Source organism: Pogoniulus pusillus, chromosome 24, assembly GCF_015220805.1.
Source record: "Pogoniulus pusillus isolate bPogPus1 chromosome 24, bPogPus1.pri, whole genome shotgun sequence".
Classification (NCBI taxonomy): Eukaryota; Metazoa; Chordata; class Aves; order Piciformes; family Lybiidae; genus Pogoniulus; species Pogoniulus pusillus.
In genome coordinates this window covers 3,256,813-3,280,087 of record NC_087287.1, presented here as the reverse complement: position 1 = coordinate 3,280,087, position 23,275 = coordinate 3,256,813, and the positions used below count along the sequence as shown (strand labels likewise).

Genomic DNA, 23,275 nt, shown 5'->3' with positions numbered 1-23,275 from the left:
CAGCCACAAAGATGCAGTGTGGTTACTGGTTACCTCTCCAACCCATCACCCCACTGCTAACTTCAGAGTCAAGCCCTGGGTTAAGGGACCAGTCCAGCTACTTGGGTTCTGCAGTGAAAAGAAGCGAGGTCAAATAGCTAACAAAATGCCAATGGTTGTAAAGATCATGACACTAAAACTTCAAAGGAGAATGACATTGGAATCATAGAATCAGTCAGGGTTGGAAGGGAGCACAAGGACTGTCCAATTCCAACCCCCCTGCCATGGGCAGGGACACCTCACACTAGATCAGGCTGGCCACAGCCTCATTCAGTCTGGCCTTAAACACTTCCAGGAATGGGACTGTGACCACCTCCCTGGGCAACCCATTCCAGGCTCTCACCACCCTCACAGTGAAGAACTTCTTCCTAACAACCAGTCTGAATCTATCCATTTCCAGCTCTGTTCCATTTCTCCCAGTCCTATCACTACCTGGCAGCCTAAAAACTCCCTCCCCAGGCTTTCTTGTAGGCCCCCTTAAGATACTGAAAAGTCACAATAAGGTCACCTTGGAGCCTTCTCCTCTCCAGACTGAGCAGCTCCAACTCCCTCAGTCTCTCCTCAGAGCAGAGCAATTCCAGCCTTCTGATCATCCTTGTAGCCCTTCTTGTGTTAAAGCTATGAACTAAATAAGAGATGTTAGGTGTTGGAATTTTTTTCCACTTTCCCTTGATTGTACTAAGATGGAACAAAAAAAAATAACAAACCCTAAACCTAATTTACTATCAAGATAATGTGCTAATAATGAAGACTTCTTTAAAGTCAGTAATAAAAGCAAAGGGCTTCAGCTTTCAATATAATGATCTCTGGTGTTAAATGGTTTTTTTCAGCATGCAATAAAATTTTATTAAAAATTAGTCACTGAAGAGAAAGAGCTGGAAAAAAAAGTTCCCTGGAAGCTTTCTGAGGCAGCAGCAAAAACATCCTCAACCTGAAAGAGGACCTGGAAATGAGAGATAGGAGGAAGAGCTGCCACGCTCTTCTGAGTCATCATTAACAATGATGCAAGACTGGGGTTGGCATCCAGTTAAAAGGAGAACAAAAGCCCATAAGGTCAAAGACAGCTATGAAGGGACAGGAGAGAGACCTAGGTGAAGAAACATCTCATGCTAATCATGCTACTGCAATTAAATTACCTTTTATCTTCTTAAACCCAAATTTCTTACTACATTAGCCTTACAGCAGCTGAGATTTCCATGGTAAACAGTGCAGAAAGAGACCTGTGCTCCTAACTCTCTTTGAAATGCAACTCTCCCACCAGAGCTGGGGTCATTTTTCAGTGCTGTTTCATTCTCATAGTGTTTATGTGCTAGGGAAGGGTTATATGGCTGGATGTCATTAAGGTGCATTAAGAGATGTGGCTGACTTTGCATTTAGTAATTGCCTTTTTTAATTACAGTTATCCAGTCCTGGTGCTGAATGCAGGGTCACTGAAACTGCAGGTCTCAGGGATATCTCATTAACTCTGGTGGAGGCAAAATTTAGAATCACAGAGTCATTTCAGTTGGAAAAGACCTCTAAGATTGACCTAACACCACCATGGTCATTAAACCATGGCCCAGAGTGCTACATCTACCTGTTTTTTTAATGCCTGGGTTTGATCCAGGCCAGGATGCCACTGGCCTTCTTGGCCAACTGGGCATACTTCTGCCTCATGTTCAGCTGGTTGTCCACCAGCACCAGCAGATCATAGAATCGTAGAATTAACCAGGTTGGAAGAGAGCTCCAAGCTCATCCAGGCCAACCTAGCACCCAGCCCTAGCCAATCAACCAGACCACGGAACTAAGTGCCTCATCCAGGCTTTTCTTGAACACCTCCAGGGATGGTGACTCCATCACCTCCCTGGGCAGCCCATTCCAATGCCAATCACTCTCTCTGCCAACAACTTCCTCCTAACATCCAGCCTATACTTTCCCCAGCATGACTTGAGACTGTGTCCCCCTGTTCTATTGCTTTCCCACCGAGCTGCTTTCCAGCTGCTCTTCCCCATAGATGCCTGTTCAGCATCTATGCACTCTGAAGAACTGGGAGCTTGAACTTCACATAAGTACATGGTTTCACAGAATCACAGAATGTCAGGGACTGGAAGAGACCTCTAAAGATCATCCCTGGATGATCTTGGATCATCTAAACCAGATCACACAGGAATGCATCCAGGCAGGTTTGGAGTATCTCCAGAGCGAGAGACTCCTCAACTCCCCTGCAGAGCCTGTTCCAGTGCTCTGTCACCCTCACACTGAAAAAAATCCTTTTCATGTTCACATGAAGCTTCCTATGCCTCAGCTTCCACCCATTGCCCCTTGTCCTGCCATTGGACATCACCCAGCAGAGCCCCAGCTCCCTCAGGCTCTCCTCCTTAACAGAGCTGCTCCATTCCCCTCAGCATCTCTGTGGCACTGCACTAGACTCTCTCAAGCAGTCCCATGTCCCGCTTGAACTGAGGGGCCCAGAAGTGGACACAGCAACCAACCCTGTTTTCTGTACCAACACAGACAACTCAGCCTTGGAATTTCTTACGTGGCCATCTAAAAACACTTTTCAGTGACCAGCTTACCAGACCTGTACCCCCTTGGAAGAGTATCAGAAGCTCTTCTTGTTCCTGCTTCTACAAAAACACTTCCCTGGACTTGACAAAGATACAAATCTCCCCAAGCCTACTTTGATGAGGAAGGGAGGAAGCACTTCCTTGCAGACAAAAGAAGGGTGCCCCACAGTACTTTAACTCCTCTGATTTTGTTTTTGCACTGATGAGTGTATGTTGGAGTCCAAAATGTTCAGAATAGATCCAAGACAGAGACAATGGCTCCTTGCAGCAGTTTCTACCATGGCAGTGATGCATTTCCTTATGAGACCTTTAAATCCTTTGAAAAGGGAGTGGTAGTTCCCCTATCAATCTGCATTACATACTTCTACAGAAGGACAGTTCTCATTCTTATGCAGCCTGAGTTTCCTTCAGCAAGACTAGGACACTGAAGCAGCATTCCCATCTTCTCTTTCCACCTATGCTATGTACAAGATGGGAGGGAGTGATATTCTGCACAGTTTGAATTAATGCCTATTTCCACTCCTAAAGCAGTGCAGCTCACAAAACACACAGAAACCTCAGGGCATTTCTAATGAGGGAGTTTATGTAGGGAACACATGAAACAATGTTTGTGCATTAGGCAAAACCACCATGGAGCAAAGCAGTCACTATTACTCTGATATGTGTCACTGCATCCCCATCCTTTCTGTATTCAGCCTTGGTGATGGAAACAGACTGCTTTTTATTTCTGAAATAGACTTCTTTTTATTTCTATTTCATAGAATCATAGAATCAACCAGGTTGGAAGAGGCCTCCAAGCTTCTCCAGTCCAATCTAGCACCCAGCCCTATTCATTCAACCAGACCATGGCACTAAGTGCCTCATCCAGTCTCTTCTTCAACACCTCCAGGGATGGTGACTCCACCACCTCCCTGGGCAGCCCATTCCAATTGCAATCACTTTCTCTGCCAGGAACTTCCTAACAACATCCAGCCTAGACCTGCCCTGGCACAACTTGAGACTGTGTCCCCTTGTTCTGTTGCTGCTTGCCTGGGAGAAGAGCCCAACCCCACCTGGCTACAGTCTCCCTTCAGGCAGTTGTAGACAGCAATGAGCTCTGCCCTGAGCCTCCTCTTCTGCAGGCTGCACACCCCCAGCTCCCTCAGCCTCTCCTCATAGGGTTTGTGTTCCAGGCCCCTCCCCAGCTTTGTTGCCCTTCTCTGGACACCTTCCAGCACCTCAACATCTCTCTTCAATTCAGGGGCCCACAACTGGACACAACACTCAAGGGGTGGCCTGAGCAGTGCTGAGTTCAGGGGCAGAATAACCTCCCTTATCCTGCTGGCCACACTGCTCCTGATGCAGGCCAGGATGCCATTGGCTCTCTTGGCCACCTGGGCACACTGCTGCCTCATCTTCAGCCTACTATCCACCAGTACCCCCAGGTCCCTTTCTTCCTGGCTGCTCTCAGCCACTCTGTCCCCAGCCTGTAGTGCTGCTTGGGGTTGTTGTGGCCAAAGTGCAGAACCCTGCACTTGGCCTTGTTAAATCTCACCCCATTGGCCTCTGCCCACCCATCCAGCCTTTCACTTCTGACTGAGGCTTGCCATGAATTTTCCACAGTCCTGCTAAAGCATTTTGGGGTCTTCAGAGTGTAGGTACATTCACACTGTATGTAGTTGAATTAGAGTTGTTGTTAGGGCTTTTTATAATGTATATTTTTAACCTTTCTATAAAGAGCAATTAAAACAGAGCAAACCAAAAATGCCTCCCATCTGCTAACTCCATATAAATACACAGAGTTGTTTGTTATGCCAAGCCAGAGTAAGTGCAGAAGGTGTCTCGACAGGAAGCCAGTCCCAGAGCTCTGATTCATGCAACCCACATGTCCCACAGCAGGCAGCTTAGGAGATGCTGTGGTTTCCATCCATTAGCAGCACCCTTTAACTACCCAGGTGCTTTGGCACTCATCTAGAGCTTAAAAAAGGGAAATGGAGTTTCAGCCTTCTTCCCTTCTAATAGTATTTCTCTTGCCTTGTCACCTCCGTAATGGGAATGGGGAAAGGAAATTGCTACACCAAAAGCCATGTCCAGCGACCCTCAACTCCTTTAGGAACATTATTCCACTGTCAGAAGACAGAATGGTTTCTGCTGCAACTTTACACAGCAAAAGTAGTTGTCAACCATTCAGAAAGTTAAAGATCTGATAGCTCAGGATTAATGATCAGCCTTCTGGTTGTGCTTGGTTGCGTTGTTAGTGTCACAGCACTTGTATGCATGGAGCCCTAAACCCATTTGTAATGGTCAATGCTTTCAGCAGCAGCGTTGGTGTTATGACAGGTACATGACAGGTAAAATGGCTCTGCTCTGAAGCATTAGGAAGGACATTGAGATGCTTGAGCGTGTCCAGAGAAGGGCGACGAGGCTGGTGAGAGGCCTCGAGCACAAGCCCTACGAGGAGAGGCTGAGGGAGCTGGGGTTGTTTAGCCTGGAGAAGAGGAGGCTCAGGGGTGATCTTATTGCTGTCTACAACTACCTGAAGGGTGGTTGTGGCCAGGAGGAGGTTGCTCTCTTCTCTCAGGTGGCCAGCACCAGAACAAGAGGACACAGCCTCAGGCTGCGCCAGGGGAAATTTAGGCTCGAGGTGAGGAGAAAGTTCTTCACTGAGAGAGTCATTGGGCACTGGAATGGGCTGCCTGGGGAGGTGGTGGAGTCGTCGTCCCTGGGGCAGTTCAAGGCAAGGTTGGATGTGGCACTTGGTGCCATGGTCTAGCCTTGGGCACTGTGGTAAAGGGTTGGACTTGATGATCTGTGAGGTCTCTTCCAACCTTGGTGATACTGTGATACTGTGATACTGTGATTAGTGCCAACTCAAGGGGTGCATTCTGCAGTTTATGTTCCTGCACACAGTAAATATTAACTTGTTTAGGACATGCCAGAAAACTCAGGCTGATGCTGCTTTTGGTGGCTTCGAGGGAATCTTCTCTACAACTCAAAGGTAAGGATTTCCCCTTAGCACCTCCTCTCCCAAAGTCTTCAGCTATCCAGATCAACAACTTCTTTGCATTGATTCAGGCACTTCTATGCTCTGACTTTTTTAAACCTGCTTTATGCCTCTTTACATGCTTTGCATTGTCCAAAAAGGCCAAAACACTTCCACCAGGAAATCCACTTTTAAAATGAACCTTCCCAAGAAATTTGGCAATTAGCTTTCCTAATTGCTCTCTACACTGTGTTCTGGTGTTAAGTATCATCTCTAACAAGCTCACAGATTTTACAGTCACCAGTTAGGAATACAAATAGGCAACCCAATTATTAGCACCTTTCTTTTTTATTTTTACCCCATGCAGGAAGGGTCCCAATGCCAGGGATCACAGAATCAAAAAAATAAAGGCAAAACCCCACCCAACAAATACCAACAGGGAGTTTTTGTTCCAGAAAGTCAGAGAATCATAGAACCAACCAGGTTGGAAGAGGCCTCCAAGCTCATCCAGTCCAACCTAGCACCCAGCCCTAGCCAATCAACCAGACCATGGCACTAAGTGCCTCAGCCAGGCTTTTCTTGAACACCTTCAGGGACAGTGCCTCCACCATCTCCCTGGGCAGCCCATTCCAATGCCAATCACTCTCTCTGACAACAACTTCCTAACAACATCCAGCCTAGACCTCCCCTGGCACAACTTGAGACTGTGTCCCCTTGTTCTATTGCTGCTTGCCTGGGAGAAGAGCCCAACCCCACCTGGCTACAGCCTCCCTTCAGGTAGTTGTAGACAGCAACGAGGTCTGCCCTGAGCCTCCTCTTCTCCAGGCTAAATAACCCCAGTTCCCTCAGCCTCTCCTCATAGGGTTTGTGTTCCAGGCCCTGCACCAGCCTTGTTGCCCTTCTCTGGACACCTTCCAGCACCTCAACATCTCTCTTGAATTGAGGAGCCCAGAACTGGACACAGCACTCAAGGTGTGGCCTGAGCAGTGCTGAGCACAGGGGAACAATAACCTCCCTCATCCTACTGGCCACACCATTCCTGATGCAGGCCAGGATGCCATTGGCTCTTTTGGCCACCTGGGCACACTGCTGCCTCATCTTCAGCCTACTATTCACCAGTACCTACAGGTCCCTTTCTGCCTAGCTGCTCTCAACCACTCTGCCCCCAGCCTGTAGCACTGCTTGGGGTTGTTGTGTATATGCATAAGGAAATGTCATTTAAAACCAAATAAAACAAAAACAAAAACAGGGGCAGCCACACATCTGTGGTTAGACTTAGTTGGGCTGTAAGAGGAAGCAAATGGCAAGGAAAAGATGCAGAAGAGTGGATGTCATCATTTAAAACCCCCTTCTGTAGCACAGCTCCAGTACAGAGGGTATAATTATGGACTGACTAGGGTTCTCTGACAACCTATTTCACAGCAGCAGATTTCAGTGGGTTTATAATCACAGATAATGCACAGATTTATAATAATGAGGTGTCAGTGCATGGGAGAAGAGGATTGCAGGCCATTATTTTCTCAGACATTTTCATGGCATATGCCAAGTGCAGAGAGATGTGGGCATTGTCTGTTAAAGTGGCAGCATAACTTATTCAAGCACTTTTCCATGCAGAGGACTAAATGCTGGTTCTCCAAAGGCTGGAGCACAGAGATGCTGATATATTTTATCAAAAGGAACATTAAACACAAAAGATATATGATCATGGCAAAAAAAAAGGAAGGAAAAAGTAGTCCACATTTCTGCCAGATTTAATTCTAACCTCTACACTGTATTCCCATTTCCTTTACTGCACTACAGCCACTCTTCCAAAACCAAGGAAACCTCAAATGCTTCAAACTCTCTGACCCCACAGCAAGCTTAAACATGGGCACAGTGGCTTGTTGAGCCTTACCCTTCAGCTCACCTTTGCACTCTTGACAGAGGCACAGCCACTTCCAACCTGAAGAGAAGGGCAACAAGAACAAGACAGAATTCTGCAGCCACATTAGCTAGGAAAAATGTGCTTCTGAGATCCCAGAGTGAAGCTCAGAGCAGATCACCTACAAAAGAGGAGTCTATTCTCCTGTAGAACATAGAGCCAGTGATCTTAATCTGAAGTCTCAAGTTGTGCCAGGGGAGGTCTAGGCTGGATGCTAGGAGGAAGTTCTTCCCAGAGAGAGTGATTGGCATTGGAATGGGCTGCCCAGGGAGGTGGTGGAGTCACCATCCCTGGAGGTATTCAAGAGAAGACTGAGTGAGGCACTTAGTGCCATGGTCTAGTTGACTGGCTAGGGCTGGGTGCTAGGTTGGACTGGACGATCTTGGAGGTCTTTTCCAACCTGCTTGATTCTATAATTCACTAAAAAAAAAAAAAAGGACAAGCAAAAAAAAGGTGTTCTTCACTAAAAGAAAAACCATGATAAGCAAAAAAAAGTCTTCCTCAATAAAAAAAACCTACAATAAGAAAAAAAAGTATTTTTCACTAAAGAAAACCCATGACAAGCAAAAAAAAGTCTTCTTCACTAAAAAAAAAACCATGACAAGCAAAAAAAAGTCTTCACTAAAAAAAAACCATGACAAGCAAAAAAAAGTCTTCTTCACTAAAAAAAAAAACCATGACAAGCAAAAAAAAGTCTTCTTCACTAAAAAAAAAAACATGACAAGCAAAAAAATTCTTCTTCACTAAAAAAGAAAACCATGATAAGCAAAAACTGTCTTATTGTCAGTGTTAGATTACCACAGACTCACTATCAGTGCCCAACAGGTAAGTAATCCCATGAATTAGCATCCTGCCTTATTTGAGATGCAAATCCATCTTCCTGATAGATTTGTTATGCAGTCGTGGTCCATTTACCAAGTGACAGACAAGAATTTTGTTTCTCAGCAAAAAAAAGTAGTAGCAGCTTCCCAATTTCTCACAAACTTTCCTGACATCAGACGCAGGCTTAGAATGATCCTCAAAATTCATCCCAATCTTCCAAGGAATTTAAAATCCTCCTTAGTTCCAGTCTGATGCTCTTATAGGAGGATCTTTCAAACATATTTAAGGAAAAAAACGGAGAGAGAAAGCTTACCTTGGTGCTTGTCACTTGGAATGGCACTCTGGAGCCCTTTGTAACTGGGGATGGCAGCTTCTCAGCTGGTTTGGAAGGGATTAGATTCTTAGCGGGAGGCTGATTGTGCAGAACAGAAGACAAGCAAAGCTGCACCGTCTCCTTCAGAGCTTTCAGCTGTGACTCCTGGGGAAAAGAAGAACCCATCAGCTCTCTAAAGTGGGTTATTAGGGACAGAATTGCTTGTTTTCTCTCTCTGCCTTAAACCGAACGTTTACAAGCAGTTGCTGCTCCTTACTAATAGAAGAAATCAAGGCTGTTTAAAGCAGTTTTCTAACATGGTTAGGTTACAGTGGGTTACACACTGCCCAGAAAATCATGGCCCTCTTCCCTTTCCTCCATGCACTTTTATCCATGTGCTTGCAAATAGTTAGCAAATATTCTTTTACCTGGGCAGAAACAAAAATGCAACCTGCCAAATACCATCCAGCAGCCAGATTTTCACACACAACATTTGGAGAGAAATAAATGCTGGTGACTATTGCAAAGACACAGGCTTAGCATGGTGTCTTGTTTACAACGTTCACAATCATTGCTCTTCCTCCCCAGGGTGTAAAGATTGACTGTAATCCAACAAAGATGACTTCCCCCACGTAGTGGATAATAACTAAACCATAGGGTTTCCTCATCTGTTAAGAACATCACTGCCCAGCTCCATTGCTGTCCTTCAAAACCAAACTGAAACTTCTAAGTGCTGAAGTGCTTGTGACTCATGTTAGACCACTGCAATTTTACTCACAGAAATACACATAGCTGTACTACTGAAAATAGGAGTTGAAATGAGCTGAGAACACTCAGATAATAACAGCACTGGCAAAATCTTGCTTTAAACCTTTGCTCCACCACAGCAAGACAAAGCTCAGCGTTAAACACTAAAGTAACTTCCTTAGGCTCATTTCAGGGGGAGTTAGGTAGCACTTGAACTTAGCAAACCCCCCCAAAAGTCTTCCTTTTACTATTGGGCTGCCCAGGGAGGTGGTGGAGTCGCCATCCCTGGAGGTGTTCAACAAAAGACTGGATGAGGCACTTGGTGTCGTGGTCTAGTTGACTGGCTAGGGCTGGGTGCTAGGTTGGACTGGATGATCTTGGGAGGTCTCTTGCAACCTGCTTGATTCTGTGATCTTCTATGATCTCCTATATTAATAAGGCACCTATAAAAACAGGCTGCATCAGCACATTGCAAACCTCAAAAGAGTTCTTTGAAGTTACAAAGCTATACTGTTGCAAAACGTGATGGAAATCTGTATGTATATGTAACACCACACACCCTGTGTGTGAAATATTGCATACATAGGAGCATGCAATATCTCACACACAGAGTGTGTGCCCTGAGCCTCCTCTGCTGCAGGCTGCACACCCCCAGCTCCCTCAGCCTCTCCTCATAGGGTTTGTGTTCCAGGCCCCTCCCCAGCTTTGTCGCCCTTCTCTGGACACCTTCCAGCACCTCAACATCTCTCTTGAATTGAAGAGCCCAGAACTGGACACAGCACTCAAGGTGCAGCCTGAGCAGTGCTGAGTACAGAGGCAGAATAACCTCCCTCGTCCTGCTGCCCATACTGCTCCTGATGCAGCCCAGGATGTTTAGTTCATTTTCCAAAGGATCTGATGGAGTGGCCACAAAAATGATCAGGAGATTGGAATTCCTCTGCTGTGAGGACAGGCTGAGGGAGCTGGGGGTGTACAGCCTGCAGAAGAAAAGGCTCTGGGGAGACCTAAGAGCAGCCTGCCAGTATCTGAAAGCAGACTAGAAGGCGGCTGGAGAGGAACTGACTGCAAAGGCCTGCAGTGACAAGGGCAATGGCTTGAAATGACAGAAGAGAATATTTAGACTGGGTATCAGGAGCAAGTTCAGCACCATGAGAGTAGTGGAACACTGGGACGGGTTGCCCAGAGAGGTGGCTGAGGCCCCATTCCTGGCGGTATCCAAGGTCAGGCTTGACAAAGCTCTGAGCAACCTAATCTAGTGGAGCATCTCCCTGCTCACTGCAGAGCTGGGTTCCCAGACCAGATGACCTTTGGAAGCCCCTTCCAACCCAAACCATTTTGTGAACTATTCCATGTTTAACAGCAGGTGAACTTCCTCTGAGCTGGAACCAGGGAGCAAAGCCAGCTAGTAAGGCAGGAGCAAAGCCAGCTATGAAAAGGTCATTAATGCAGATCACAATAGAGAAAGCCAAAGAAATACGAGATGGAAGGGTCCAGTTTGGTTGCAAACAGACAAAATTGAAGGTCTTTAAGATGTGTGCACTGAGGAGGAATGCCAGAGCATCATCAAAGAGGGCAGCACTTCGTATGAATTAGTTATTAATATGTATGAGCCTTGAGCCAGGCTGGTACTCCTCTGACCTAATGGCAGTGCAAAAGGGAAAGGATTACTTTATCCATCTGACTCCAGGATCTTTCCATTTCTAAATGACAACAGAGATCTTAGCACAGTTCTTTTCATGCAGTGTGTCTTTACCCCCACATTTTCAAGAAGTGAGTGCACAAAGAACATAAATCACCATTTGGCAAGGTCGAAATAAGCTCAGACATCAAACTGTCAGAGGTAGCAGACTGTCTAATTTTGCTTGAAGGTACAGACTCAGCTATTGCAGCACGATATGAGTTCAGTGCTCCTGGCAAATCACACAGATCTGAAGCCACACTCCTCCCATCCAAAAACCCCTCTGGCTAATTTCTCATCCTCTCATCTCCCACCAGTGTCATCCAGTAGGTTTGGCTACAGCCAGCCGTTTTGCCATGCCAAAGGTAAAAGCAGGATAGGTTGTTTTGTTTTCATCTTGGGAGCAGCAAAATCCAGTTTTGACTTTGGTGATCAGAGCTGTATAAATGGGAAGCAGGAGAGAATGAGTGAAGGGAACACTGTGGGAACCAGGGAAGTCACTTGACAAAGTTCTCAACAACCTGGCATAGATGTGATTGTGGTCAAAACAGGCTGCCTGCTGGTCAAAATACTCTCTTCAGCTTTCCCAGCCCTGTGTATACTTGTGTTGTGTGGCTGGATTCAGTACAGGATAATTTGGGCTGCAAAATTTGTCAGTCTTCCAAGGGTCCATTATGGGAACTGCAGAAGTGTTGTTGTGCAAACAGACTTCTGAGAGACACTAAGTCCACCATCAGCACACAAAAATCTGTCTCCCTCTCAAAGTAAACATATAAATGAATGCCTATTTATAGGCCCAGTTTGAGATCTGATCACTCAGTTATTCATTGGAGATACAGCTCCTGTTCCAAAAATGCACACTGCTTTACACATCTCTTCAGCTCCTTCAGCTGAAAGTGCCAACCGAGGGTGTGGATGGACCACCAGCCACTAGGAACTCTTGTTCATAGCTCATTCTGCCCCTGTACTCTGCACTGGTTAGACCTCACCTTGAGTACTGTGTTCAGTTCTGGGCCCCCCAGTTTAGGAGGGACATTGAGATGCTTGAGTGTGTCCAGAGAAGGGCGACGAGGCTGGGGAGAGGCCTCGAGCACAGCCCTACGAGGAGAGGCTGAGGGAGCTGGGATTGGTTAGCCTGGAGAAGAGGAGGCTCAGGGGAGACCTTATTGCTGTCTACAACTACCTGAGGGGTGGTTGTGGCCAGGAGGAGGTTGCTCTCTTCTCTCAGGTGGCCAGCACCAGGACAAGAGGACACAGCCTCAAGCTGTGCCAGGGGAAATTTAGGCTGGAGATGAGGAGAAAGTTCTTCCCTGAGAGAGTCATTGGACACTGGAATGGGCTGCCCGGGGAGGTGGTGGAGTCGCCGTCCCTGGAGCTGTTCAAGGCAGGATTGGACGTGGCACTTGGTGCCATGGTCTGGCCTTGAGCTCTGTGGTAAAGGGTTGGACTTGATGATCTGTGAGGTCTCTTCCAACCTTGGTGATACTGTGTGATACTGTGACATAGCAAAGCTCTCAACCAGGAGCACAACGTACCTGCTGCTTAAATAGTCTCTTTAACCTGCAGACAGAACTGGGCAAACATGGGTATTTCTAGTCTCACAGAACTGGCTCACAGTTCTCACTGGCACCAACTTTGTCTTTTTCCATCTTGGGCACTGTGTTTTTTACTCCTGATTGCCGCTTCGGCTGCGCTGTTGTAGCATGTAAGCAATGACACCATCCAAAAACACTCTCTTGGTGGCTTGCAAGAAAATGACACTGTGTGTCTGCTAAGCCTGCTGAGCCCTAAATTAAAACTCTGTAATATTTAACAGCAAAGAAACAGAGGGTCAGAGAAGTCAGTTGGGTGTGCTGCAAATCCCCTTTTAATTTGTAGACAGAATCCCTTAATGGTATCCTCATTAAAAGTTCCTGATGTCAACTGTTCTTTGCTTTCTCCTTCACAACTGTGCCTTATCATGGATAGCTGTGTTCAGATGATATTCAGGGCAAGCATTTCTCCCTTGCTAGTGCCATGGACTAGTGAGAGACCACAGCTGTGTTATATAATCAAGGAACAGGCTTATTTTAATTAATGGCTGTAGCAGTAGAGCTCAGTGTGCTAACCACAAACCCCAGCTCCATCACCAGATGCACACACAAGTTTGAATGATGATACCGTGGGCACTGCTTACATATCTTCAGTGGATGCAAATCCTCACTCAAGAGGATGATTTCAGTGACTGCTGTACTGAAGAGTAGAGCAAAGCTCTGAGTACAAGGGGCATGCTTTCTAAATGTCTATTGGAACCTGAAAATATAACAAAACCAAAGAAGTAGTTTTTGATGGTGTATTGATTCCCCCTCCCCCCCCCCCCCTTTCTGATTAACTTCTCTATTGCATGATATTTTCTTCCCAGCTACCCTAATCTAAAGGCAGGTTCACCTGTTACAGAGATGTGAATGCATCCTGCTCTGACACCTCCCTGGGGCTCCCTATAACTTCTCCCCAAAATGATGGAGCAGCTCGCCCTACAGAAGAGTCAGCTCTGTCACATCAGCCCCACCCTAGTGTTGCTGTATAGATTTATTGGTGATGGACAAGATAACAGCGACACAACAGACAAAGCTGAAGCTGAAAGCCAAGGGCAAAAGCCCAAAAGCTGTTCATTGCTATATCCACAGTGTTTTAGATCCCATCCTGCAAGTTGTGCTAGTCCTACAAGTTATGTAATACAGTGATTGGGTAAAACATTGTTCCCAACATTCTTAGAATCATAGAATCAACCAGGTTGGAAGAGACCTCCAAGATCATCCAGCCCAACCTAGCACCCAGCCCTAGCCAGTCAACTAGACCATGGCACTAAGTGCCTCAGCCAGGTGTGGCTCAAACACCTCCAGGAACGGCCACTCCACCACCTCCCTGGGCAGCCCATTCCAATGCAAATCACTCTCTCTGACAACAACTTCCTCCTAACATCCAGCCCAAACTTCCCTCGGCACAACTTGAGACTGTGTCCCCTTGTTCTGTTGCTGGCTGTCTGGCAGAAGAGCCCAACCCCACCTGGCTACAGCCTCCCTTCTCGTAGTTGTAGACAGCAATGAGGTCTGCCCTGAGCCTCCTCTTCTCCAGGCTGCACACCCCCAGCTCCCTCAGCCTCTCCTCATAGGGTTTGTATTCCTGACCTTTCACCAGCTTTGTCACCCTTCTCTTGACACCTCCCAGCACCTGAACATCTCTCTTGAATTAAGTGGCCCAGAACTGGACACAGCACTCAAGATGTTGCCTGACCAGTGCTGAGAATCACAGCCTTTGGCTTTCTATAGGTTACTAAGCAGTTTGTTTCTGATCTGATTGCCCTCCTCTTCAACAGCTTTGCAGCTGTACTTAACTTCATGCATCATAATTAGTTCCAGTGATTTCAGCAGCATTACTTGCAGGTAGGTGCAATTAAGTTATGCATCTAAATCACTGCGAGACTTCCATTTGTTTCTGTCACATTACACTGCAACACTGCCAGCTGATAGAGACAAACATGCTTACACTACAGTACACTTCTTACTTTGTCAAGGGCTGCCTTTTCCAATTCATCTTTTGCAACTGCTAGCTTTTGCTCCAGATCTGTTAGCTGCTGTGCCTGTGGGAACAAAGAAGAAAAAAGCTGATGCAGACTGCAATGAATATTTCCCCCCTCCCCCCACAATAACTTTTCATGTGGTGCCTGTGAGGAAGGATATAAATTTTACAAGTAATATATATGAATTGGGTCAGAATTGCTTGCAAAAAAGATCAAGCCTCGAGGGATGGTTGTTGGGGTTTGTTTTTTCCCTGAGAAAAAGTGTATTTTTATGTGGGAACTGGACTCAAATCTGCTCTATTTATGTGAATGCAAATGTAGTAGGATTTTAATGCCAGTAGCAACAGAAATCCCATGGTATAACATATTTAGAGTGATGCTATAATACTCCTCTGGACAATTCAAAGTATTCAGACTTCTTATTTTGTTCATTTATCTGGCATCTGTTTGCAATGGGAAACACTGCTTTGTGGTTTTAAACACTGAGATGTTAACATTAATAGAGCACACCATTAACACCCAAGCATTCATGCATGGAGACACCTCATGAAATGCTACTATCTGCTGGGGTACACAGGGATAACTCTAGATTTCTTTCTCCATCTCCTTCTCTGGGGGTACAAAAGGAAGGTTCCCATCAATGGCAAGTTATGCTCCTTCCTAGGGAGAAAGCACTGTGAGGCATTTGTGCTCGAAGCCAGTGCCCTGTGCAGAAGAACTGCTAAAAGCCATTGGGGTGCAACTCTGAAAGACTGGGACAAACATTCTGCAGAAGCAACTTGGTTGGTAAATAGTAGGGGTTCAGTGAACAGAGCGAGACCTGCACAACAGTGGATGGTGATAAAGTTCCTGTTGTATGTGAAAAGAATCTATTGGGAAAAACAGTTTGGGTATTTTCTCCTTTGGGCAAAGAGAAACCTGTCTGAGGGGTGGTGTCTGCTGAAGGTCCTGGTTATGCACACTGGGTAAGGCAGGAGAATGGTGAAACCCAGTGTATTCCACAGAGAAATCTAACTTGAGCTGAGAGAGTTTGAAGTCAGTGTATAACACAAGCTGTTGGTTTTCTGTTCTAGGTACTATGTGGTGTCCAAAGACAGAATCTATGGGAGAATCTACAGTACATAAGCACAAACCCAATGTCACCTGGGAGTCCCTGTTCTTGACTCATCTGTGAGGAGACAAACTGATTCCTGCTTTCTGAGCTTTTGACTCACCTACATCTGAGATAGCTGGAATGAAGTGTGAACTGAACTTGTGATCTTCGTTAGTGTAAAGATTGTTTTAGATTAGACAGTTCTCATCAAACCCCTGAGTCAAATAGACATGGGTGGATTGTACTGGTTTGAGGCTAATTGGAATATTTTAATGAGAACAATAAAGCAATGGTGATGTCTGCTTCACTCATAGGTTTGCTGAGATGTATAAAACAAGGACACAAACATAGATAAGACAGTCAGGGTTTGTCTGTTGGTGTCTGTTTTCTCCCTGGGCTTCTGCTGCTCTGCTTGGATCTGTGTAACCCAACTAATCATTCTGCTTCTAACCTCCCCTTGCTGATCCTTCCAACTTGCTTTGCATGTAAGGCAGACGCTGGGATAAGGTAGAGGGGTTCAAAGGTGGAAGGCTGGTTGGGAGCCTCTCCTGGGGACTCTGATATCTGGGAGGGCTGTTGTGTTTCTGCATTTCCTTTAACTTGTATATAACTGTAAATATGTATAATATATATAAACCTCTGCTTGTATATTGTGCTGAGCTGTGGATATAAAGCTTCATTCCTTAACTTCCAGCCAGCTGAGTCTAGCCTGGGTGATTTCATTGTGTGTGTGGGAGGGTAACTCCCAAACCATCACATTGCCATAGAAAACACTCCCTTTTCTTGCTCCTACCTGTTTACAGAGGATGAGGCTTTGGCTCATCTTTCAGCTTATTAAGCCTTTCCCTCAGTCCTATTTTTCCCCTCTGATCTTTGGGCAGTTTGGAGTTTTTCAGTACTTGCCCTGACCAAGTTTTTAATTTTTTTCCAATCCTGCTGGACATGCTCAAAATTAAACCATTTGGAAACTGTCACTCAAAGTCCCAATCAATTTCAATTTGATATTAATTGTAAACTGCTCCTCCTTTTAGTGGGAGTTAGAGCAGGTCTGAGAGTTGATTGAATAGCTGTAAGGTGCCAGTTAAAAGTGGAGCAGCTGCTGCTAGATTTAAGTCACCTTGCTATCGACTAGCTTTGCCTCACACTAGCTCAGACAAGCCATTTAAGACTGCATTACCACCTAATGCAAGCCTGTATCCTCAAGGCAACATCCTCAGGGTCACACAGAAACTTTTCAAATTGGATTTTTTTCACTTCATTAAAAAAAGAAAGAGTTGCAACAATTTTTCATGCTCAGAACTGTGGCGTAAAGTAATGCACTGACAATAAATTAATAGACCTGAATTACTAAGGACAGAAAAGAGCCACCTTTTGCACAGCCCTGACTTCCAAAACTGTATGAAACCATTAAAACAACCCCAGAATTGGAGGAGGAGATTTGTTTCAGTAAGGATAAAAATCAATTATGTTAATAGCCTGGAAAAGAGGAGGCTCAGAGGTGACCTCATTGCTGTCTACAACTACCTGAAGGGAGGTTGTAGCCAGGTGGGGTTGGTCTCTTCTCCCAGGCATCCAGCAACAGAACAAGGGGACAGTCTCAAGTTGTGCTGGGGGAAGTATAGACTGGATGTTGTTAGGAAGTTGTTGGCAGAGAGAGTGATTGGCATTGGAATGGGCTGCCCAGGGAGGTGGTGGAGTCACCATCCCTGGAGGTGTTGAAGCCAAGCCTGGCTGAGGCAGTTAGTGCCATGGTCTGGTTGATTGGCCAGGGCTGGGTGCTAGGTTGGACTGGATGAGCTTGGAGGTCTCTTCCAACCTGCTTGGTTCTGTGATTCGATGATAATCCAATATCCTAACTGGGAAACACACATATATGCTTATTTATATGATCTGCTTATTCACTGTCACCTCTAAACATCTGGTTAGTGAGCCCTGATTGCACAGAGCACATCCCAGAGCTTCCAACTCGCTTGGCACTCTGTATGCCATCACCACTGGACTTTTGGTCATCTGCCATTAAATGCCTCCTTTGACACTGTCCTACTTGGTATGAATACATACTACAAACACTTAAATATAAACACATATTAGTTGAAGCAAAGATTTGAATGTTGTTTTCCTGTCCTTCCTACCTGCTAGCTCCCACTTTTTCTGCTTCCTACCATGAATATTTGCAGTGAAATAGCTTCAGCAAGTGAAGGTTTGAGCAAAGCCCATTAAGAAACAGGTGCTTAAGACATTGTCTGAGGTGAATATACCAAAAATCTTATTACTAGTTTTGTATTACAGACTATGGCAGTTAAAAGACTTGTCCCTTCCTTACCCATCCCTCTGTGGAATCATAGAATGGTAGGGGTTGGAGTGATCTCTGGAGTTCTAACCCAAGCTCCCCTCTGCTGTGGGTGGATTGGTGGGTTCTGAAAGTCTCCAGAGGAGGAGACTCCACAGTGTCTCTCGTGGCTTGCTCTGGTGCCCTGGCACCCACAAAGTAAAGAAATTCCTCCTTAAGCTCAGTTCAAGAAAAAACTCCTGTGTTCTGGTTTGTGCCTTTTGCACTTTGTCCTATCAGTGGGCACCAGCAAAAAGAGGCCAGTCCTCCATAGAATCATAGAATCAACCAGGTTGGAAGAGACCTCCAAGCTCATCCAGTCCAACCTAGCACCCAGCCCCGGCCAATCAACCAGACCATGGCACTAAGTGCCTCATCCAGGCTTTGCTTCAAAACCTCCAGGGATGGTGACTCCACCACCTCCCTGGGCAGCCCATTCCAATGCCAATCACTCTATCTATGCCAACAACTTCCTCCTAACATCCAGCCTAGACCTGCCCTGGCACAACTTGAGACTGTGTCCCCTTGTTCTGTTGCTGCCTGCCCGGGAGAAGAGCCCAACCCCACCTGGCTGCAGCCTCAGTTTTGGTAAATGTGTTTCAGCTTACAGCAGGAACTTGGATCTAAGGAACATTCCATTGCTCCAGTTTATCCCAAAGATTTGCTGTAAGTGTTGACAATCATAGAATCATTCCAGTTGGAAAAGATCCCTGAAGCCAGCCCTTACCTAACTCTGTAGTAACTGACATTGCCATGGAGGGTTGTAAATCAAAGCAAACCCAAGAACCTTCTGCAAAATATTGCATTGTTGAGTTAGATCAACAACTTCTTACTGAATCTATGGAACAGGGCAATAAGTTTTGGTTGCCAGGAGGATATGAGAACATTTCTTTGTGTGACCATACAAATACAGATATCCATCAACTAAATACTTGCTACTGCTTTTGTCTATTTCAAAACAAGGACACCAGACAGCTTTTTAGGCATTGAACCTTCTATTCCTTGCTCCAGGGGAACCAAATGTAAAACCAAAGCAGAAGCTACTTCTGTAATTGTGGGATGGTGCTTTGAGCTCTTTGCCCTGTGGCAAGGTGGAAATGATTCCTTAAAGCAGAGTAATAAAGACAGGTCTCATACTCCTAGATTACTTCAGTAGTATCTTAACTCTAATAGACATCTGGCTGTATTAAAATAAAACTTACCTTAAAAATCAAATCCTTTTTCCCATAACGAAGCTCTTTTAGCTGGGCTTGGATCTTTTTTGACTGGAAGTGGGGACAATAAAATGAGAAGGGTCTTAAATATTTCCTTTTAAGCTTGGGGTGAGGTGGAGGGGAAAGGTAGCAAGTTCTGACAGCAGAAATGAGAGCAGGGTGGAAATGCAGAAGAACCAAAATCAATGCTTGTTCAGTGTAGAATGGCTAAACCAGGTAAAAAGCTCAAGGAAAATGTAACATGACAACAAATTCTGAAACAAATGGCTGAGATCAGGTCAGATCAACTCTTTCCTCCATGACTCTATCAGCTGTTATTTCATGCACACAGCACAAAGTGCCATGAGCAGTATTCTCTGGTCTGGACAAAGCAATCAGATGTGTTCCACATCAACTAAAGATCAAGGAAAAAACCTTAACCAATTTATTGCTCAAGGATTCTTTTAACCAATTGCTCAAGGAATTGTGCTTAATATGTGGGCTCTGTGGCATAGAAGGTATCCATAGAAGAATCAGAGAGTTGCAAGTGAGGTGTCACTCATTTGCTAGATCACAAACTTGTGATTGAACTAAGATTTCCATTCATGTATTTGGTCTCTAAGTGGCTGAACACCATGTACATGACCACTAATTATTTAGAAGTCTAGCATTTCATTGCTTTGTGGCTTTTTTTGTGCTTCTAAGGAGAGGGGTTCCTGCTGGATAACAACATCATCAGACACGAGATGATACCAACCTCTGTACCAAAATATCTGGGAATATTTTCCTGCCCCATGCCATTGTTTCTTTTTGGCCTGGGAAGCCTGAGGTATGCATCACTCTGCCTTCTCCTCTCCAGGGCTGAGTTTTGAGAGAAGAAAATCCAGCCACATAGACTGTGTAGAACCACGAGCACACTCCCAGCCATGCAGCTGGAGGAGCCACAGGGTTCACTAAAATTCTTTGCGGGCAGCTTGAGAGCAGAATGAAAGAGGAGCTTCCTGGCAGCCAGTTCTATCCATGAAGGGTATTTGATCTAATAGCTAAAAAGATACTGGCTTATAGAATCATAGGGGCTGGAAGGGACCTCAAAAGCTCATCTGGTCCAGCCTCCCTGCCAGAGCAGGATCACCTAGAGCAGATCACACTGGAATGCATCCAGGTGGTTCTTGAGTATCTCCAGGGAGGGAGACTCCACAACCTCCCTGAGCAACCTGTTGCAATGTTCTGGCACCCTCACAGGTGAAAAAAATCCTCCTCAGGTTCACATGGAACCCCCTATGGCTCAGCTTCCAGCCATTGCCCCTTGCCTGTCACTGGGCATCACTGAGAAGAGGCTGGCTCCATCCTCCTGGCACTCACCCTGCACATATTTATTAACATGAACGAGGTTGTTACCTTCAGTGAGTGGAGTACTCAAAGAGCACAAAATACACTGTGGTTTATTGGTTGGCACAATCTAACTGGATAAAAACCCCCCACAAATGAATAAAAAAGATGCTTCTGCAAGCATTTATTCTTGTTCTAATGGCACTCACCCACTTAGAAGTCACAAATTTGCCAGGATGATTCATAAAGGCTGAGATTGTTGAAGTCTAAAATAGACTCAGAGTCTGCTGCCCTGAGTGTTAGTGAGCTTCAGTTTAGTTTGCTGAAATCCTCTGACAGCCAGGCTTGTCACACTGCAACAAATTCAACCTTGGGCTTTGCCCTTAGGTTTAAAGACATCTCTGCTGCCACTACTGAAGAAGACATAATGAGGGAAAAGATCTGCAAGTTAATTACTGTGAGTGCAAGATGTTAGGCAGCTAGTTAAAAACAGACCTGCAAAAGAGGCTGTGTTGCACACACTGCCAGTTTTTCCAACAGCAAACACGGGCAAAGAATTCTGTTTGTGTTCATCTTCTGCAGCATGTTTGAAAACAACCATGGTGATAGAGAACACCACCAAAAAAAAACAACATAGATTATGACATCCTCCCAAAAATATGTATCCCAAACTATGATTTCTTGCCATTAAGGAGTGATTGCAGAACTTCAGCTAGGCTAAATAGTTAATAGAACCAGAAAACACTACTTCGACCTCAGAAGTGTCTACCTTTGACCTCAGAAGTGTCTACCTTTGACCTCAGAAGTGTTGACCTTTTAGTGAAAAGGTAGAGTCTTTAACAGAGAATCCACTGTAATTATGAACATTTTAGTCAAGAAGAAAAGTGTTGCACTTCTGTTTCTTTCTGGCACCGTGGAAGGGCTTGCATAGAAATTAGTCATGGAGTTTTTTGCATCTATAAAGAAAAGGAGATGAATGAACCAAATTCACATATGGCAATATCCTCCTTCATGGAAAGCTGAATAGCTGAAAGGATTGCTCACATTCATGCTGTTAGATGTGCATTTAGATGCTTGCAATAAAACAGGGCTTTTGTATCACCAGATGTTTGCCAGCTTCCTCCTCAGCAAAGGCCAAGTGCAGAGTCCTGCACTTGAGGAGTAATAAACTGCAGCAGTACAGGCTGGGAGGTGGCTGATGGAGAGCAGCCCTGTGGAGAGGGACTTGGGAGTGCTAATGGAGAACATCCATGGCACAGCAATGTGCCCTGCTGGCCAAGAGGACCAATGGGATCCTGGGGGACATTAAGAAGGGTGTGCCCAGCAGATCAAGGGAGGTTCTCCTTCCCCTCTACTCTGCCCTGGTGAGACCTCACCTTGAGTATTGCCTTCAGTTTTGGGCTCCCCAGTTGAAGAAGGACAGGGATCTGCTGGAGAGGGTCCAGTGGAGGGCTGCAAGGATGATTAGGGGACTGGAGGGCACTGCCTGGTGATGAGAAACTGAGATACCTGGGGCTGCTTAGTCTGGAGAAGCCTGAGAGGAGATTTAATAAATGTTTATAACTATCTGAGTGCTGGGGGTCAGGAGGAGGGAACAAGCTCTGCTCACTGCTCTCTGGGATAGGACAAGGAGCAATGGATGGAAGCTGCAGCACAGGAGGCTCCAGCTCAACACAAGGGGGAACTTCTTTACTGGAAGGGTCACAGAGCACTGGAAGAGACTCCTCAGAGAGGCTGTGGAGTCTCCTTCTCTGGAGTCTTTCCAGACCTGTCTGGATGCATTCCTCTGTGATCCATGCTAGATTGTGTGGTCCTGCTCTGGTAGGGGGGGTGGACTCGATGATCTCCTTGGGTCCCTTCCAACCCTTGACATCCTGTGAAATCCTGTGAAGGAGATTTCTTCCCCTCCTTTTCACAAAGCAACTCTTTTTTCTTGAGGTAATGAAACGTTCTAGGAATCAATAATAACAAATCTCTCCTGTCTCTACAAGTTAATTTCCAAAGGAGGCATTTAGCAGTCCATGTCCTAGTCCAGGCATGGAGCTCAAGGAGAGGAAACCAGATTTACACATGCTGTAGAGCTAAGGATACTTTCAATGAGCATGTCCAGACTTTATTTCATTTCAAAGACAAGCTCACAGCTCACTTTCTAACACATTAGAGCTGCTTCTAGTGAAGTCACAGAAATGAGCTGAGATGAGAGGGCTTTGGGAACACTGACTGCACACACACAGTATGCAGCAATCTACACCAGAAGCTCAGCACAAAGGAGTCTGATGCAAGCTAATTTGGAGCATGCTAACAACAGAGAGGATCCTTACTTACCTCTTCTGCATGAATGCCACAAAGCTTGTTTCCTGACAAGAGCTTGGTTTTGAGGCTTTTGTTCTGGAAGAAGCAAGGAAAAAAAACCCACCAGAGTTTTGTTACTTAGAATACCTGAAATAGGGAGGTATATTTTAAATCTTTGATGACACTGGCTTCGTTTTATATGCAGATCACATCCTCAAGTCACCAACAAAGACACAGAGAGGAACACAAGACAGAAGTATCGTGGCACAATACCTTCTCTTATAGGTATGAGAGCCTCATACAGGTTCTGTGAGGCTATGCCTTGCACTAAAACCTGCTTCCACGGCAGCAGAACTGCACATAGAAACCTTCCAAAACACTTCAGTGACATGCAAAAAGAGGATAGGGGAAAAAAAATGCCCTAATCCTTAAAGCAAACTCAATTTCCAGCA

At 45.5% G+C, this 23,275-nt stretch overlaps 1 protein-coding gene across 3 annotated transcripts in view; it reads right to left on the bottom strand.

The window, feature by feature from the left end:
- LUZP2 (leucine zipper protein 2) overlaps positions 1-23,275 on the bottom strand; it is a 137,075-nt gene that overhangs the window by 22,946 nt on the left and 90,854 nt on the right. For 2 of the 3 annotated variants that reach the window (XM_064163076.1, XM_064163078.1), the window contains exons 6-9: positions 22,857-22,919; positions 19,212-19,274; positions 14,573-14,647; positions 8,604-8,768 (exon numbers count right to left, since the gene is read on the bottom strand). In XM_064163076.1, the coding sequence (XP_064019146.1) occupies positions 8,604-8,768; positions 14,573-14,647; positions 19,212-19,274; positions 22,857-22,919 (366 nt within the window). The remainder of the gene's footprint in view (positions 1-8,603; positions 8,769-14,572; positions 14,648-19,211; positions 19,275-22,856; positions 22,920-23,275) is intronic. The other variant, XM_064163079.1, reaches the window with a different exon arrangement.